Source organism: Callospermophilus lateralis, chromosome 8, assembly GCF_048772815.1.
Source record: "Callospermophilus lateralis isolate mCalLat2 chromosome 8, mCalLat2.hap1, whole genome shotgun sequence".
NCBI classification, from domain to species: domain Eukaryota; kingdom Metazoa; phylum Chordata; class Mammalia; order Rodentia; family Sciuridae; genus Callospermophilus; species Callospermophilus lateralis.
Window position 1 is genome coordinate 82071993 of NC_135312.1, and position 18717 is coordinate 82090709.

At 35.4% G+C, this 18717-nt stretch overlaps 1 protein-coding gene across 1 annotated transcript in view; it reads left to right on the forward strand.

Annotated features, from left to right (window-relative positions):
- The first annotated feature begins 5768 nt into the window (after positions 1-5768).
- Zgrf1 (zinc finger GRF-type containing 1) overlaps positions 5769-18717 on the forward strand; it is a 75045-nt gene continuing 62096 nt past the window's right edge. Inside the window, exons 1-4 of the mRNA XM_076864065.2 lie at positions 5769-5789; positions 7970-8050; positions 15382-15441; positions 18374-18559. Coding sequence (XP_076720180.2) covers positions 5769-5789; positions 7970-8050; positions 15382-15441; positions 18374-18559 — 348 coding nt within the window. The remainder of the gene's footprint in view (positions 5790-7969; positions 8051-15381; positions 15442-18373; positions 18560-18717) is intronic.

Sequence of the window (18717 nt, forward strand, 5' to 3'; positions counted from 1 at the left end):
CACAGCAACTTTAAAAACTTTTCAGATTAATCTTTCACCTACTAGAGGATGGTCAATAGTTGAATTGTCTGAACAATTTGGACAGATTAACACTTTGAGAAAATATTTTACCCTTGTACCTCACTTGAATATAATGCTGTTGGCTAAAACCATTTTTTCCCCCCAGTTTGATGGTAAGATAAGAAAGGAGGGCCTGGGACTGTAGCTCAGTGATGGAGCACTTTCCTAGCATGTTCAAGGTTCTGGGTTGTATCTTTAGCTTTGCAAAAAAAGAAAAAAAGAAAAGAAAAAAAAAAGCAAGTTAAGGTTGTTGACCCTCATTGAATATAAGTATAAGGACTCTTCTAAATATTTTAAAATCCAGTTAGCTTTTCTTTTAGGTTTAATCCCATAATCTAATTTACCTTGTTAGAGAGTTTGAATCGTCACAATTTCTTTTTTATTCTCTTTAAATTTTTATTTCTTTTTATATATACATGACAGTATATATTTTGACATATTTATACAAACATGGAGAATATTTATTCTAATTTAAGAATAAATTCCACCTGGGCTTGGTGGTGCATACCTATAATCCCAGTGACTTGGGAGGTTGAGGAGAAGGATACCACATTCTAGCCTTATCTCAGTAACTTAGTGAGGCCCTAAGCAGCTTAGCAAGATCCTGTCTCAAAGTAAAAATTAAATAGGGCTGGGGATGTATAGTTCAGTGGTAGAGCATCCCTGGGTTCAATGTCCAGCACTGGGGAGAAAAAAATCCCAGAAATATTAACTTTAACTGAGGAAAATAGTAGGGAATTTATTTTGCAATACTGGGGAATTTCTAGTATAATAGCATAAAAGTAATCCTAAAAGAGTGTAAATTCCTAATATGTAAATCATGATGATAATGCTTACTTTTTTTGGTGCACAGAAGATTTCATGAATGCTAAGTTAGTTATTGTCCTACCCCTCGTATCTAATGTTTGGGATAATGAGACTGATAAATTTATGTAAGGTTTAGTCTAATTCCTGCCTAAAACATGTAGGTAGTTAATAAATAGTTATATAAGTTAGTATTTATGAGTTTGAGCACCAGTGTTTTTTTGTTTGTTTGTTTGTTTTGGTGCTTCTTCTTCTATTTATTTATTTATTTAGTTTTCGGCAGACACAACATCTTTGTTTGTATGTGATGCTGAGGATCGAATCCGGGCCGCACGTATGCCAGGCAAGCACCCTACCACTTGAGCCACATCCCCAGCCCCGAGCACCAGTGTTTACACATTTTTGTGTGTGTTTTTTATTAATGAAAGTATTTAAATTAGATATATATGACAGAATGCATTTTGATTCATTGTACACAATTGGAACACAACTTTTCATTTCTCTGGTTGTACTTGATGTACACAATTTTGTTTTCAATTTTAAATGTGCCATTTATAACATTGGGCAAGTTACTCAATTATTATGTCTTTTAGTTTCTTTGTTAAATGGATATAGAAATAGTATCTATATCATAAGGCTGTACACATTTAAAGCATTTTAACAGTGTCTAGCATATAATTATACTGAACAATAATAGCTATTATTAAAGAGTTCAATATTAATAACTGCTATACACTAACTGCTGCATGCACTGTATTCATACTGTGTATTTTATCATCTGTATACATATAATGTACAGCTTATCGTGGTGGGAGCAAGTTGCTCCAAAACCACCAGGGATATGTTTCTCTGAATTTTTTTTTTTTAAGACAGACACAATATCTTTATTTTACTTATTTTTATGTGGTGCTGAGGATTGAACCCAGTGCCTCACATGCATGAGGAAAGCGCTGTAGCTGAGCTATAACCCCAGCCCTCTCTGAATCTTAAATTTTGTTAGCATACTTAGATATCTAGTAATTCTTGTGGGCTGAAGGAAAGGGGTATAAAAGAAGTTGCTGTAAGGAAAGAACTGAACAAAGGAAATAAAGAAGGTGCTAGGAGAGGCAGCTGAACATTAACTCAGATTTATTTTGGACAGACCTGCTGGTGGGATTCCAGGGGGAGGATCGAACCCATCTTCCTCTTATAGCCTACAGAAGTTATAGAGTAGTGAGGGAATGGGGAAATTTTTGTGACTAGGCCATTGCTTAGGGGTTGTCAGGGAAGGGTCCTTTTGGTCATCACCTTCATTCTTTGTGGTAGACCCTAGTCCATGTATAACAAGGTATTATCTTAAGATTTCAGTTCCAGATAACAATTCCCTTTTTTGTGTAATGATGGAGTATTGTTTGGGGTTTAGGTTAGGCTGGGTCAGAGTTGCTGTGGGGTGATCATTTTTCTAAGAGGGAGAATATGTTTCAAAACGGCGTTGTCCTGGGGAGAATGGAAGAACTTTGATTGCGCAAAGGGGAGGGAAAGGAAGGAAAGGGGGATGGGGGCAGGAAAGATGGTGGAATGAGATGGACATCATTGCCCTAGGTACTTGAATGACTGCACATATGGTGCCATTCTACATCAGATACAACCAGAGAAATGATAAGTTGTGAACCATTTGTGTACAATGAATTGAAATGCATTTTGATGTCATGTATAACTAAGTAAAACAAATGAAAAAATCAAACAACAACAAAACCCAAAATGGTGTTGCCCAAGTTAAGTTCTCCCTAACAAATATATTTCTGAAAGTTAGGGTTAGTGGGTCCTGTCCTGTGACCTGTCTCCTGAGGCAAGTGTGCATATCCCATTGGCCTACCTCTTATGCCATCCTCTCTCAGCAACTAAAGTGATCTTTGTGAAATCCAAGTTAGATTATATCATTTTATTTTAAAAAAACTGCTATATCTTCTGCTGTCTTCAATAAAAGTCCATACTTGTTGGCATAACATAGAAAGTTCTCTGAATCCAGTCTGTTCTCTCAACACTTATTCTAGCACTTTTCTTTTTAGACTACCTGGAGTTTTCTGATCAGGCTTGCCCGTATACATCTTGTTTCCTGTTGGGAAGATCTTCACTGCCATTTTTCCTTGGATAATGATTATTTCAGCTTATATCTTAGACATCCCTTCCTTCAGGAAACTATTTAATATTTTAGACCAAGTTGCACACTCTTTCTGTCCTAATTTCTATTGCATTTTATTGTAATTGTTTTTTTTTTTTTTTTTTTTTTTAATCAGCTTTAGTGAATATTTCTTGAGATCAGGGATAGCATTTCATTAATTTAATAGCAATCTAGACAATGAATGGCACTTAGTAAGCTTTGAATAAATATACCCAATTTACAAATAATATGTAGGTGGTATATTTTATGTATGGAAGGGAAGAACTGAATCCAGAATCACAAATTTGTTTTATTGAATCCCTCTATTTTAGGACCATATTCTCAAACTTGAGCATGCATTACCACCACTTAGAGGGCTTGCTAAAGTATAGACTGTTGGGCCCTTACCCTAGACTTTCTGACTTAATAGGTCAAGAGTGGGATCTGAAGGCAGATGCAGTGGGGCATGTCTATAATCCCAGCTGCTCGTTAGGCTGAAACTAGGAGGGTCACAAGTTTGAGGCCGGTCTGGGCAATTTAGTGAGATCCTGTCTCAAGAAATAAAAAGGGGTGGGAGGGACTAGGGTTGTGGCTCAGTGGTAGAGCGCTTGCCTAGCACATGTGAGGCAATGGGTTTGATCTTCAACACCACGTAAAAAAATAAATTAATTAAATAAAGATATAAAAAATACAATAATATTAAGAAAAAGTCTGGGAATGTAGCTCAGTAATAGGACATGCCTGGATTCAAACTGTAGTACTTAAAAAAAAAAAAAAGTGAGACCTGAGAATATTCATTTCTAATTCCTATGTAATGTTACTGGTCCAGAGAGCATACCTTTTGGAAACACTTCCTTCGACATCTCTATTTCTTCAGTTCACCATTAGTTATTTGTTTTTGCAGTACTGGGGGTTGAACCCAGGGCCTTGCACACTATGCAAGCACTCTACCACTTAGCTACATCCCCAGCTCTTTCATAAAATTCTATTATTATTATTATTGGCAGGGATTGAACCCAGGGATACTATACCATTGAACCACATCCCCAGCTGTTTTTATTTTATTTTTTTAAATTTTGAGAAAGGGTCTTACTAAGTTGCTGAGGCTGGCTTTGAACTTGAGATCGTCCTGCCTCAGCTTCCCAAACTGTTGGGATTACAGTCGTGCGTCACCATGCCTGGCTCATAAAATTTTATATCAGTGGTAGAGCATTTGCCTGGCATGTGTGAGGCCCTGGGTTCGATTCTCAATGTCTCATATAAATAAATAAAAATAATAGATCCATTGACAACTAAAAAATATTTTTAAAAAATATTATTTTGAGGCAGGATCCTGCTAAATTGGCAATGTAAGCCTTGAACTTTTAATTCTCCTGCCTTGGGGCTGGGATTGTAGCTCAGTGGTAGAGTGGTTGCCTAGCATGCGTGAAGCACTCGGTTCGATCCTCAGCACTTCATTACCACTAAAAATATTAAAAAATGATTAAAAAAATCTAATTATCTTGCCTTAGCTCTTGGAGTATTTAGAATTATAAGCATGCACTACATCCAGCTCCATCAGTGATTTCGTTTTCCAAATTTGCCAACATGATTTTATCCAGTAAAACAGAGTAGCTATAGTATCTTCTGCAGCAATATTGAAGATTTTCCTTGCAGAAGTATTATATAATATATATTTGGTCCAAGGATACTCAGTTATATTGACCTTAATGTGCAGTCAGGCCTCCATATCCATGGTTCTATCTCTGTAAATTTAACCAAGTGCACACTGAAAATATTCAGAAAAAAATTGCATTTCTATTGAATATGTATGGACTGTTTTTCTAAACAATACAGTTTAACAACTATTTGCATGTATTTATATTGTTTTAAGTATTATAATAATCTAGAGATGACTTAAAATATATGGGCAGATGGGTGGATGTGCATAGGTTATATGCAAAATCTATACCATTTTATATAAGGTACTTAAGCACTTACAGATTTTGGTATCTGTGGCAGGGGCGGGGGAGGGGGTCCCCGGAATCAGTGGCAACTGGACACTATGGGCAAATTGTAAAAGGAAAAATTTAAAACACGAGGGGGCCATCTTGTGGTGACTAGCAATTCAGAAAATTTCACAAAAGGTATCGGGCTATGAGGAAACTATTTATGTGGAAAGAAAAATCCATTTCTAGATAGACATTATATCAGGAGTACTGTTTGTAGACTCTTATAATTAAGATATAAAGCAATGTTTATATGTTCTACTTCATTTTCTCTATTTGGCAGATCCTTTTTTTATTTTCATTTTTATTTTTTGGTACTGGGCATTGAACACAGGGGCACTCTACCACTGAGTCATATCCCCAGCCCTATTTTGCATTTTATTTAGAGACAGGGTCTCACGGAGTTGCTTAGTGCCTCGCTTTTGCTGAGGCTGGTCTTGAACTCGCAATCCTCCTGCCTCAGCCTCCTGAGCTGCTGGGGTTACAGGTGTGCGCCACCATGTCCGACTTGGTAGGTCCTTTTTTTTTACAACATGATATCACTCTGTGTCCCTAGTAACAGATAATTTGATTGCACCTCTCTTTCCCTTAGTAGTTATTCTTGGGAATCTTTAATTCTGGCCTCTGGTCAAGCGTTTATTGGAAAGATTTATATTTGCTACTTATTCTTTTTACCAAGGTTTAATATTCTATTTCATTTTTTATTTTAGGTAGTATAAATGCATAAGTACTGATTATTTTCTGGATCTAACTAGTTTATAACTTCAGAAGAAAAAATGGAAAACCAAGAATTTATTGTAAGTCTTACTAATTTTTACATTTTTTTTTGTTTTTTTCCTCCTCCCTCCCTTGCTTTCTTCTTTCCCTCCTTCCTTCCTGACATTTCTCAAATGTCTTGCTAGAGTTGCCAGTTTTAGCAAACAAACAAACAAAAAAAAAACAAGAAGCAAGACACCTAGTTATGTCTGAATTCAAATAAATAGTTTTCTAGTTATGTCCAAAATACTGCACTATTTTGATTATACAAAGCCTTCTGTATTCTTTGGAAGCTTGGGGTCTGGGAAATAATTTGTTTCTCTTGATGACCTGATATGCCTCTTATGTCTAGATAGTGCTCCTCACATTATATGGTGTTAGGAACTTTTTATACTCTAGAAAAATAATTCAGACTCCAAAGAACTTTTGTATGTAGAGTTATTGTATGTTGATTTTTTTTTTTTTTTTTTTTTTTTTTTTTAATATTAGAAGTTAAAACAAGCCAGGCCTGGCCTGGTGGCACATGCCTATAAACTCAGCTATAGACAGAATAAGGATGGAATGTGGAGAGCTGGGGATGTTGCTCAGCAATAAAGCTGGGTTCAGTGCCTGTATTGGGGGAAAAAGAGAGAAAGGAAGACAGAAGTTAAAACAGAAACAAAATACCTCTGAATTCATTAAAAGGTAATAATAATAAACTCATTACATGTTAACATAAAAAATGTTTTATTTTATTTTTTAAAATTTATTTATTTATTTATTTTGGGGTACCAGGGATTAAACTCAGGGGTACTTGACCATTGAGCCAATCCCCAGCCCCACACTTTTTTATTTTTGGTACCAGGGATTGAACTCAGGGCACTTGACCAATGAGCCACATCCCCAGCCCTATTTTGTTTAGAGACAGGGTCTCACTCAGTTGCTTAGCACCTAGCTTTTTGCTGAGGCTGGCTTTGAACTGCAATCTTCCTGCCTCAGCCCCCAGAGTTGCTAGGATTACAGGCATGTGCCACCGTGCCAGGCATGAATAGCATTTTAAATTAAAAATACTTAATTTTTCTAGAACAAGAACAATTGCAGGCAAAAACATTGAGAAGACTAGTATTGTTATACATTTTTTTGCAAATTTTTTTAACATTTGATTTAGTAGAAAACAACTGGATTCTCTTTTTCTGCATTTGTTTAACAGTTTAATCTAGCAGCATTGCACATAAATAACTTGAGAAACCCATTCCGTACCTACAGGCATAAGAATGGAAAGACAAAATCATTGTGAAAATAGTTTTGACCGCACAGATGCTTATAAAAGTCCTGGAGACCTCCACAAGTCTCTGAACCTCACTCGAAGAAGTTCATGAGGGTTTTTTTTGTTTTGTTTTGTTTTTGTTTTCCAGTAGTGGGAATTGAATGCAGGTATATTACCACTGAGCTACAGAGCTACATCTCCAGGCTCCTTTTAAAAATTTTTTATTTTGAGACAGGGTCTCATTAAGTTGCTGAAGGTGTTCTCAAACTTAGCAATCCTATCTCAGCCTTCCAAGTCACCTGGAATTATAGTTATGCACCTCTGTGCCTAGCTTGGCTACATGAATCTTGAGTACCCAGTAATTTTCCCCTTCCAACTGATTACTTGAAAGCTCAGAATTATTTTTGGTACTATTAATTTTTCAGTTTCTCCCTTATATTTTACCTGTTCTTTCTGCTTTTTATCATCTACCCCTCTAGCTAACTTTTTTTTTTCTTTCTTTGATTATTATGGTACTGGGGATTGAATCCAGGGCTTCACTCAGTCAGGCAAGCAATCTACCACTGAGCTATACCACCCAGCCCCTCTTTTTTTTTAATAATATTTATTTTTTAGTTGTAGTTGGACACAAGACCTTTATTTTTTTATATATATGTGGTGCTGAGGATCAAGCCCACGGCCTCACACATGCTAGGTGAGCACTTTTACAGCTGAACCATAACCCCAGCCCCTCCTCTTTCTTTTTTTAACTCAAAAAAACAAAACTCAGGGCCTCATACATATTAAGTACATACTGTACCATTTAATTATACCCCCAGTCTCTTTCTTTCATTAATGTTGATATTGTTGTGATACTGCACTAATAAGAAAAAAGGTGTCTTAAATATTTTTTATGTGTGGGAAATGTATATAAAATACGTGACATTGAATATATAAAAAGAATCTGTTTCTTTTCTTTTGTACTGTGGAAATAAGGTCCTGTATACTCATCAAAAGATGAAGAAATCAAAAGTGTGGCAAGATGGAATTCTGAAGATCACTCACTTAGGAAACAAAGTAAGTGCAGAGCAGTTGACTACAGAGTCTAAGAGCTAAGCTCTTGGTTTTTTATTGAATATTAAGAAAACTGTAGATGATGAAGTGTTAGGTATATCCATATACTAATAATGTGAAAACAGAAATTTTCAAATGATTTCCATATTGCAGTATGTAATTTGTACATTATAAAAGTATTATTTAGGACCTGGGGATATAGCTCAGTTGGTAGAGTGCTTGCCTCACATGCACAAGGCCCTGGATTCAATCCCCAGCACCATACATAAGCGTACGCACACACACACACACAGAAAACATATTAATTTGTTTGACTAAAAAATTCATTAAGTACTTACTGTGTCAGGCACAATGCTTTAAATATATCAACTTACTTAGTCTGCATAATTCTCCTAAGAATTACTTTTTTTTTTTTTTTTTGGTACCAGGGTTTGAACTTAGAGGCACTCGATCACTGAGTCACATCCCCAGCCCTATTTTGTATTTGATTTAGAGACAGAGTCTCACTGAGTTGCTTAGCATCTGTTGGTGCTGAGGTTGGCTTTGAACTCGTGATCCTCCTGTCTCACCCTCAGCCTCCTGAGCTGCTGGGATAATAGGTGTGCACCACCGTGCCTGGCAAGAATTACTATTTTTTTTTTTTTTTTTGGTGCTGGGGATTGAACTCAGGGCCTTGTGCATGCAAGGCAAGCACTTTACCAACTGAGCTATCTCCCCAGCCTCAAACTATTTTTAATTTTTATTTTAGTGAGGATAAAACTGAGGCACAGAGTGGTGAAGTAGCTTGCCCAAGGATCTCACAGCTTGAGAGTGGAGGAGTCATATTTAGGCTTTCTCGCTCAGAGCCCATGTTCTAACTGTCTCTATTAATATTATTTTTAAAATTTGTTCTAATTAGTTATACATGACAGCAGAATGCATTTTGACATATTGTACACAAATGGAGCACAGCTTCTCATTTCTCTGTCTCTACATGGTGCAGAGTCACACCAGTCATATAATCATACATGTATTAGGGTAATACTGTCTATTAATGTTATTAACTTAATAAAATGATTTTATTACAGTTCAATTGATGATAGTATATAATACATTTTTTATTCTTTTTAGATATACATGACAGTAGTGTGTATTTTGACGTATTATACATACATGGAGTATAACTTATTATATAATACATTGACTACCTCTGTGACCTCCTGAATGAAGTTCCTCCTTCTCAGTCTATCAGCTAAAATCTCCATATTTCATCCTTATTCTATCAGTCATTGTGAGGTTTTCACTGAGGGAAGCTTTTCAGTAGAGGTTATTCACAATTCTTTTTAAAAATTAATATTTTATTTATTTATTTTGGTACCAGGGATTGAACCCAGGATGCTTTCCCACTGAGCCTCATCCCCAACCCTTTTTTATTTTGAGACTGTCTTGCTAAGTTACTAAGGGACTTGCTAAGTTGCTGAGGTTGGCTTTGAACTTGCAGTCCTCCTGTCTCAGCCTCCTGAGTTGCTGAGATTGTGGGTGGGCCTGAGCCACTGGTGTGGGCCTTGATTTTTCTTTCTTTAATGTTTTAGTTGTTGCTAACAAATTCTTTCCAAGTACTTAAGCCCTTATTGTAATTCTAATAGATTAAAATGAATACAGATTCTCCTAAAGTGTTTTTTTTTTTTTTTTTTTTTTGTGGTGATGGGGATTGAACCCAGGGCTTTGTGCCTGAAAGGTAAGCACTCTACTAACTGAGCTATATCTCCAGCCCCCCTTAAAGTCTTTTTAATATGCTGTTTTTCCCTGTCACTGAGCTATATCCCCAGAGCTTTTTATTTTATTTTTTTAATTCTTTTTAATACATGACAGTAGAATGTACTTTGATATATTATATATACATTGAGTATAACTTCCCATTCTTTTTTTTTGGCACCAGGGATTGAACTCAGGGGTACTCAACCACTGAGCCACATCCCCAGCCCTATTTTGTATTTTATTTAGAGACAGGGTCTCACTGAATTGCTAGTGCCTCGCTGTTGCTGAGGCTGCTTTGAACTCACAAGGTCTCAGCCTTCCAGGCCACCGGGATTACAGGCATGCACTACCATGACTGGCAGCTTCCTATTCTTGTGGTTGTAAGTGAGTGGAGTTAACACTGGTCGTGTATTCATATATGAATATTGGAAAGTTATGTCCAATCATTCTATTGTCTTTCCTGTTTTCATTCTTTCTCCCTTTCCTTCATTAGCCTTTGTCTATCTAATGAACTTCTATTCTTCCCTCACAGAGCTTTTTAAAATTTTTATTTATTTATTTATTTAAAGTTCTTTTTTTTTTTTTTTTTTTTTGAGAGAGAGAGAGAGAGAGAAATTTTTTTTGATATTTATTTTTTAGTTATTGGCGAACACAACATCTTTGTATGTGGTGCTGAGGATTGAACCCGGGCCGCACGCCTGCCAGGCGAGTGCGCTACCGCTTGAGCCACATCCCCAGCCCAATTTTTATTTATTTTAAGACAAAGTTTTGCTAAGTTCCTGGCCTTGAATTTGTAATACTCCTATTTCAGTCTGCTGAGTTGCTTCACCACTCTGTTTTAATATTGTTATCCTAGTAAAATTTACTTACTCTTCCTTTCAATGAAAAAGTTGAGTGGGGTGGATTGTAGCACTGGAGCAGATACTTTCTTACCATATTCAAGGCCCTGGGTTCAACCACTATCACTGCAAAGTAAGTAAACAAATAACTACATAAGATGGACTCAGTAGCACATACCTGTAATTCCAGTGGCTTGGGAGACTGAGGCAGGAGGATTGCAAGTTCAAAACCACACTCAGCAATTTAGCAGGGCTGTTTTGAGACCCTGTCTCAAAATAAAAAATAAAAAATTGATTGGGGATATGACTAGTGCCTTTGGGTTCAATACCCAGTAGCAAAAAACAAGAACAAAACAAAACAACAAAACTAAATAAAAAGTTGAATATTCAAAATCAACTTCTCAATTACACATTTTAAATTGAAATCATAAAGATAATCTGTTAGATGTATTTAAAGTATAAACTGCCTAAAATGACAGTTCCATTTCAAAATAAAAACTTTTTAAAATTAAAAGTAACAGAAGATATTTAAATATCAGATTATAATTTCCAACATCAGATTGCCTTGTTATTGAAACTATTTATGATCCTATTCTTGGTTTGAATTACTTTATTATTACTATATCCAGTTTAAAGGTTTCAAGATTTTAAAGGTACTTTCCTATTGAATAAAGAAAATGTTACTATCTCAGTAAATAGGGTTTTCATTATAAGAAAAGCCTGAGATTGCTAACATTTTGGGCTGGAACTTTAGACCTTGAGATATTGATAATCAGGGTAACTCTACCATCATCAAGGGAAATGCTGAAACTTGTGTTCAGTTACAGTAACAACAGGATCTCAATCTGTGCTTTTTAAAAGGATTTGGTCTCAGAGTTGGTAATTTCTGTGTTTACGTCATATCATCATCTAATTTTCCTCTTTGAATAAATGAATGTATGGTCCTGTCCACTTCTCTATTTTTTTAAATCCCTTGTACACACATATACACACACATACACACATATAAAAATTTATTTATTTTTTTGTTTATATCCTTTTTGGATTGAAGGAATAGACTTTTTAAAAAAATATTTATTTAGTTGTAGATGAACACTTAGTATCTTTTTTTTTATTTTTATGTGGTGCTGAGGATTGAACCCAGTGCCTCACACTTATGAAGCAAGCACTTTACCACTGAACTACAGCCTCAGCCCTTGCTTATATCCTTCTTATTTGTTTAGAGCCAAAGCCTTCAAAATCTTAAAGATTTTTAAAAATCTTCAAAATCTTTTTTTTTTAAAGATAGATAGATAGAGAGAGAGAGAGAGAGAGAGAGAGAGAGAGAGAAAGAGAACTTTTTAATATTTTCGGCAGACACAACATCTTTGTTTGTATGTGGTGCTGAGGATCGAACCCCGGCTGCACGCATGCCAGGCGAGCGCGCCACCGCCTGAGCCACATCCCCAGCCCAAATCTTCAAAATCTTAAAGAGAGATCTGACCGGAGCCAGGTGTGGTGGAACATGCCTGTAATCCCAGTGGCATGAGAGGCTGAAGCAGGAGAATTGGGATTTCCAAGTCAGCCTCAGCAACTTAACAATGTCCTAAAAGCTTCATAAGACCCTGACTCAAAACAAACAAATAAAAAGGGCTGGGGGTGTGGCTCAGTGGTAAAAGGCCCTTTGGTTCAATCCTTGGTCCATCCCCCAAACAAAAAAAAGATAGATCTGTTTAGATTCTGCATATCATTCATAACTTTTTGTTGTTGTTGTTACTGGGGATTGAACCCAGAGGCACTTTTTGCCACTGAGCCATATCCCCAGGCCTTTTCATTTTTGAGACAGGGCCTCACTAAGTTGCTGAGGTTGGTTTTGAACTTGTGATCCTCCTGCTTCAGCCTCTTGAGTCATTGAGATTGCAGACATACACCACAGCGTCTGGCTCTTCATAACTTCTTCTGGTTCTAAATCATAATGTTATGGTCCTATTAATACTATTATTGAACTTAACTATAGCATACATTTGTTAAGTACCCATTATAAACCTCATACAGGTTAGTTTACCAGAAAATAGAGAAATTCAAATTAGTTCCAGAAATTTAGGAAAAGTCCTAGGAAAGTTAGTCATCTTACTGTAATCTAAATAGCACTATTTCAAATCTAACCTATTGCTTGTACTGTTTTCTTGCTAGTAATGCCTTTTATCTAACTATTGAAATTGTCAGATATTTATTTTCTATTAATTGAGGCATCAATCAATAAATATGTATTTATTGAAGCCAGTGGGAAAAATAAAAAAATGACACATGGAAGCAGAGTAGAAGAGCAGTTAACATCAAATACAAATATACCCTAGTTTCAATCCTAGCCCTTCATTTAGTGGATTTGTAATCTTAGGCAAGTTATTTGGTTTCTCAATGCTTGTTCTGGGGGATGCAGCAAGGAACAAAACACATAATTCACTGATTTTGTAGAAATAACATGGAGGAGAGAGACCAGTAAATTAGATTAATATGTATGTCATGGATAAGACAAATAGGGAGGGGCTGAGGATGTGGCTCAAGCGGTAGCGCGCTCGCCTGGCATGCGTGCGGCCCAGGTTCGATCCTCAGCACCACATACAAACAAAGATGTTGTGTCCGCCGAAAACTAAAAAAAAAAAAAAAAAAAAAAAAAAAATTAAAATTCTGTCTCTTAAAAAAAAAAAAAGAGACAAATAGGGAGATCAGAGCTGTTGGAGTAGAGTGAACAAGGGCGAGAATGGAGATAAAGAGGGATTCTGTAAGCCTTATTTGCTATTATAGGGACTTGTTTTTTTTCTTAGGAAGCTATGGAGACATTAGAATTATTCAGAAAAAAATTTTTTAGTTGTTGATGGAACTTTATTTATTTTTATTTATTATATATGGTGCTGAGAATTGAGCCCATTGCCTCGCACAGTGAGGGGCAACCACTCTATCACTGAGCTACAACCCCAGCTCCTATTAGAATGATTTAAGTGGATGTGTAATAATATGTAATTTGTATGGATGATATTGCTCAGGGAGAAAATGTAGAATGAAAAAGATAAAGGAAGAAGAACAGAGTCCTTAAAAATATGAAATTTTCAGCAGTTTTAGACATATAACTTACACATTTTAAAATTCACCCATTCAGTAATTTTTAGTATATTTATAATTTTTCAACCATCAGCACAATCTAAATTTATTACATTTTTTCACCCCTAAAAGAAATCTCATATCCAGGAACAGTTACTGCTTACAACCTAAGTAGTGAGCCTATATCCCTAAGCAAATATGAATCTATTCATGGTCTTTATGAATTTGCCTATTCTGGACATTTCACAAGAATGAAATTATATAATCTTTTGTATATGACTATTTTATTTCACTTAATATTTTCACGTTTCATTTATGTTGAAGCATGTATCAATACTTTATTACTTTTTATTGGTGAATAGTATTCCTTTGTATATACATATTGTATCATGCTTTATCCATTCATCAGTTGATATACATTTGGGTTATTTCTACTGTCTACTATTATCAATAATGCTGCTGTGAACATTTGTGTGGAAATTTTTATGAACACATGTTTTTATGTCTTTTGAGATATATACCTACAAGTGGAATTGTTGGGTCATATGATAACTTTATGTTTAATCTTTTAAGGAACTGCCAAACTGTTTTTCAAAGTGATGGAAATACCAATATTACAGGGGCTAGTAGAGAAATTACTAAGAGAAATGACTAGGGACAGAAAAGGAGCTAGAAGATGATGATTATCTTAGCTTCTTTTGTCTTCTTTAACCCTAACATTCAACAAATTTAATTCAGTGTCCCTCATAAACAACTCTGTCCCCCATGACAGCATCTTATTTCAAGCCCTAATCTTCTCAGTTCTTCATAGAATACAGTAATCTTTTAATTGATCTTGTCTTCTGTTTGTGCCCTCTAATGTGTTCCAGTTCTGTTTTCCTTCCCAATTCAATTCCAAGATCCTCCTGGTAGGAATTAAATTCTTGAATTTTTTTCTCTTTTAGTTCCCAACCTCTCTTTTTCCACTGTAGTACGGGGCAATCAAACTCAGGTCTAGGCAAGCATTCTATCACTGAACCATAGCCTTAGCCCAGGTTCTTGTTTTTTTTTTTTTTTTTTTTTTTTTTGGTACCAGGGATTGAACTCAGGGGCACTCAACCACTGAGCCACATCCCCAGCCCTCTTTTGTATTTTATTTAGAGACAGGGTCTCACTGAGTTGCTTAGTGCCTCACCTTTGCTTGAGGTGCTTTGAACCTGTGATCCTCCTATCTCAGCCTTCCATGACACAGGGATTACAGGCGTGCCCCACCATACCTGGCCCAAGATCTTGAATTTCTTATGTGAATACCTTCATTCTCTTGTACAGACTCTGTAGGTGCATAATAAACATTGAAACATTCATTTCAAATCTAGTAAAATAAAATAATATAATCATTTCATTACATGGTTTACTTATAGCATTTTTCACAATATTCTCTATTTGATGTATTTTTGAAATTTGTTCTTACAAATAGGAAAACTATTTTTGTCAATGTATTTATGTATATTTTAATTTGTTCTAATTAGTTATACATGACAGTAGAATGTATTTTGACACATCATACGTAAGTAGAGTTTGACTTCTCATTCTTCTGGTTGTACATGATGTAGGGTTATACTGGTCTTTACTATTAAAGATATTTAAGACAAGCAGAATTATATTCTATTCCTTTTTAATTCTTATTTTATTTTTACACAGGCAATTTTATATGATGACAAAGGAGTATGTTTGGAAAATCTATTTCTTAAGTGTCTTGAGGTATTTGAATGTGTTCATATTATTTTTAAGTAATTTAAAAATCTCTTTAAATATTTCCTTTATTAACATTATTAATAGTAGAGTCTTGGTACCAATACTAATAATGATAGGTGGTATTCGTTGAACATTTATTAAAACTAAGAGTGCAACACAATTGTTTAGTGATTTACCCACATTCATATGTAGAGTTATGGTGGAAGGCTGAAATTCAAATTCAAGAAATGACTTTTAATGAGTTTAATTTTTTTTTCTTTTTTTTTTTTTTTTTTTTGTAAGAATAGGGCCTCACTATGTTGTCCAAGCTGTCCCTGAACTCCTCTTGGGCTTAATTGGTCTTTCTGCCTTAGCCTCTTAAGTAGTGGGAATTATAAGGCACCCTACCCTCTACCACATCCAGTTACATGAATTTTTGATAGGCTTAGATTTACAGTGGGAAATATTTCACTGTGTTTTCACTGTTGTGACTAAAATAACTGACAAGAACAATTTTAAGGAGGGAAAGTTTATTTGGGGGCTCATGGTTTCAGAGGTCTCAGTTCATAATATAGCTGGCTCCATTCCTTAGGGCTCGAACATCATGGCAAAAGAATGTGGCAGAGGGAAGCTGCTCACATGATGATCAGCAGGCAGAGAGAGACTAGGCTAAACTCACCAAATATATACCCCAAAGGCATGTCCCCAGTGTCTACCTCCTCCAGCCACACCCTACCAGCCTACAGTTAATTAATTCATCAACTGGGTTAAGTCTCTCATAACCCAATTATTTCACCTCTGAGTGTTCTTGGATTGTCTCACACAAGAGCTTTTGGTGGACACCTAATATCCAAACCATAACAAATATTTTGAGATTATTTCCATTTAAGTATTTTTTCAAGTATTAATTTTGTTTTTTTTCCTATTAGAAAAAGGAAAGGGAGGGAACTAAAGGTAAATTTCATCATAAAGGCTCTATTTGATGTATTTTTGAAATTTGTTCTTATAAATGGGAAAACTTTTTATCTATGTATTTACGTATATTTTAATTTGTTCTAATTAGTTGTGGCTCAGAGGAAAAAGCTCTCACCTTGCATGTGTGAGGCACTGGGTTCGATCCTCAGCACCACGTAAAAACTAAATAAAGGTATTGTGTCCACCTACAACTAAAGAATAAATGTTAAAAAAAAAAAAAAGAGTAAGAATATCAGAATTGGTTGTTCTGGGTTCGTTTCCTGCTTTCAGACACCTTCTAGCTAACTTAGCCTGACTCTAACTTCTCAACTGTGAAATTTAGGTCATAGACAGACTTCATGGGATTGGTCTGAAGGTTAGAAATAAAGTACTTAGTAGCTCAGTACAGTGATTCTAAAGATGTTAAAATGCATATTTTTATTGTCATTATGTTGATATTTGGTCATTATATTTAATTCATTTTGATATTTTATATGACCTTAATAGTGGTTGTACTTATTTTTTTTGGCGATACTGGGGATTGAACACAGAGGCACTTTACCATAGAGTTACATCCCTATCCACCTTTATTGTTATTATTATTTAAATTTTAAGGCAGGATCGCTCTAACTTGTCCAGATGGGACTTGAGTTTGTAATCCTTCTGCCCTCATCCTCCCAAATTGCTGGGATTATATAGGTGGTACCACCAGGCCAGGTAGAAGAGTGGATTCCTTTTTTGTTTGTGTGGTACTGGGGATAGACACCAGAGGCACTTTACCACCGATTTACATCCCCACGTTTTGAAAATGTTTTTTGTTTGTTTTTGAGACAAGGTCTTGCTAAATTGTTAAGGGCCTCACTAAATTGCTGAGGTTGGACTCAAACTTGGTATTCTCCTGCCTCAGCCTCCTGAGTCACTGAGATTATAGGCATGTGCCACCATGTGGGCTGAGAAGCATTATTTTAGTAGATGCTTAATTGATGGTTGTTATATCATCTTACATTATTTAATTAGTAAAAGATTAATCTGATAGATTTTGTATATTTTCAAACTAGGTTCATAATGTTATGCTTCAGTTAGAAGTGGTGGCAAGAGCTACATTTGTTCATTAAAGGGATTAAAAATACTTTTTTTGGAATGTGATTATTTAAGCAACTAATAGTTCATAATTGTATTTATTTATTTATTTTTAGTTTTGGAACCGGGGAATGAACTCAGGTGCACTTGACCACTAAACCAAATCCCCAGCTCTGTTTTATATTTTATTAGAGACATGGTCTCACTGAGTTTCTTAGGGCCTTGCTAAGTTGCTGGGGCTGGCTTTGAACTCATAATACTCCTTCCTCAGCCTCCTGAGCTGCTGAGATTACAGGCATGCACCATTGTACCCAGCTTCTCATTTAATTTTTAATTTAATTAAAAAAAATTTTTTTTTTTGCAGTATTGGGTGTTCGAGTAGCTGGTATTACAGGTGTGAGCCACCATGCCAGGCTAATTTATATTTATTTATAAAAATATATAATTAATTATTATAGCTTTAATTAAAATTTTATGTATATTTAGTTGTATGAATTCTAAGTTAATTACTTGAGAGGAAGCTTTTTTGTTGTTTGCTTGTCTTTGTATTCCTAGCATGTAACAGAGGACATTATGTAGGAACCCAATATGTATTGTTGAATGAACAAATTAGTGGCATTGTTTTGTTGTATTATCTTTTTTTGTGGTTGGTAGTTAACTAGTGCACAATAATAAATAATTGAAGAATTTAGTTACTGATTAATTCACCTAACTTCTATTTATTGAATATGTGTTTGTGTTGCTAAGTGCTAGTGAGTTTATTGAACACATATAGAATCAAATAATTAGATGTATGAGATTTTAACATATATTTATTTCTTTTTGTGGTGTTTGGGATCAAGTGCAGAGCTTTTCACATGCTAAGCAAGCTCTCTACCACTAACCTACACCCCCAGCCCATTAACATTTATTTTTTAATATTTAGGTGAAACCTGGAGATGACTTAGAAAGCGAACGATACTTAATCACAGTTGAAGAAGTTAAAGTTTCTGGAAGCAAAACTATTAAACAGAATATCATTAAAGAAGCTCCACAGTCAGATTCAAGGAAGTTCATATCCTCTGGCCGGTCTCTTGGATGTCAGCCTGCTGGTTTAAAAAGAAAGTTTCCTGTAAGTTTCTCTGTGGAAAATAATACATCAATATATACTTATAAAATATTTCTGGGCTGGGGATATAGCTCAATTCGTAGAGTGCCTGCCTCATCTGCACAAGGCCATGGGTTCAATCCCCAGCACCACATTAAAAAAAAAAAAAAAAAAATTTTTTC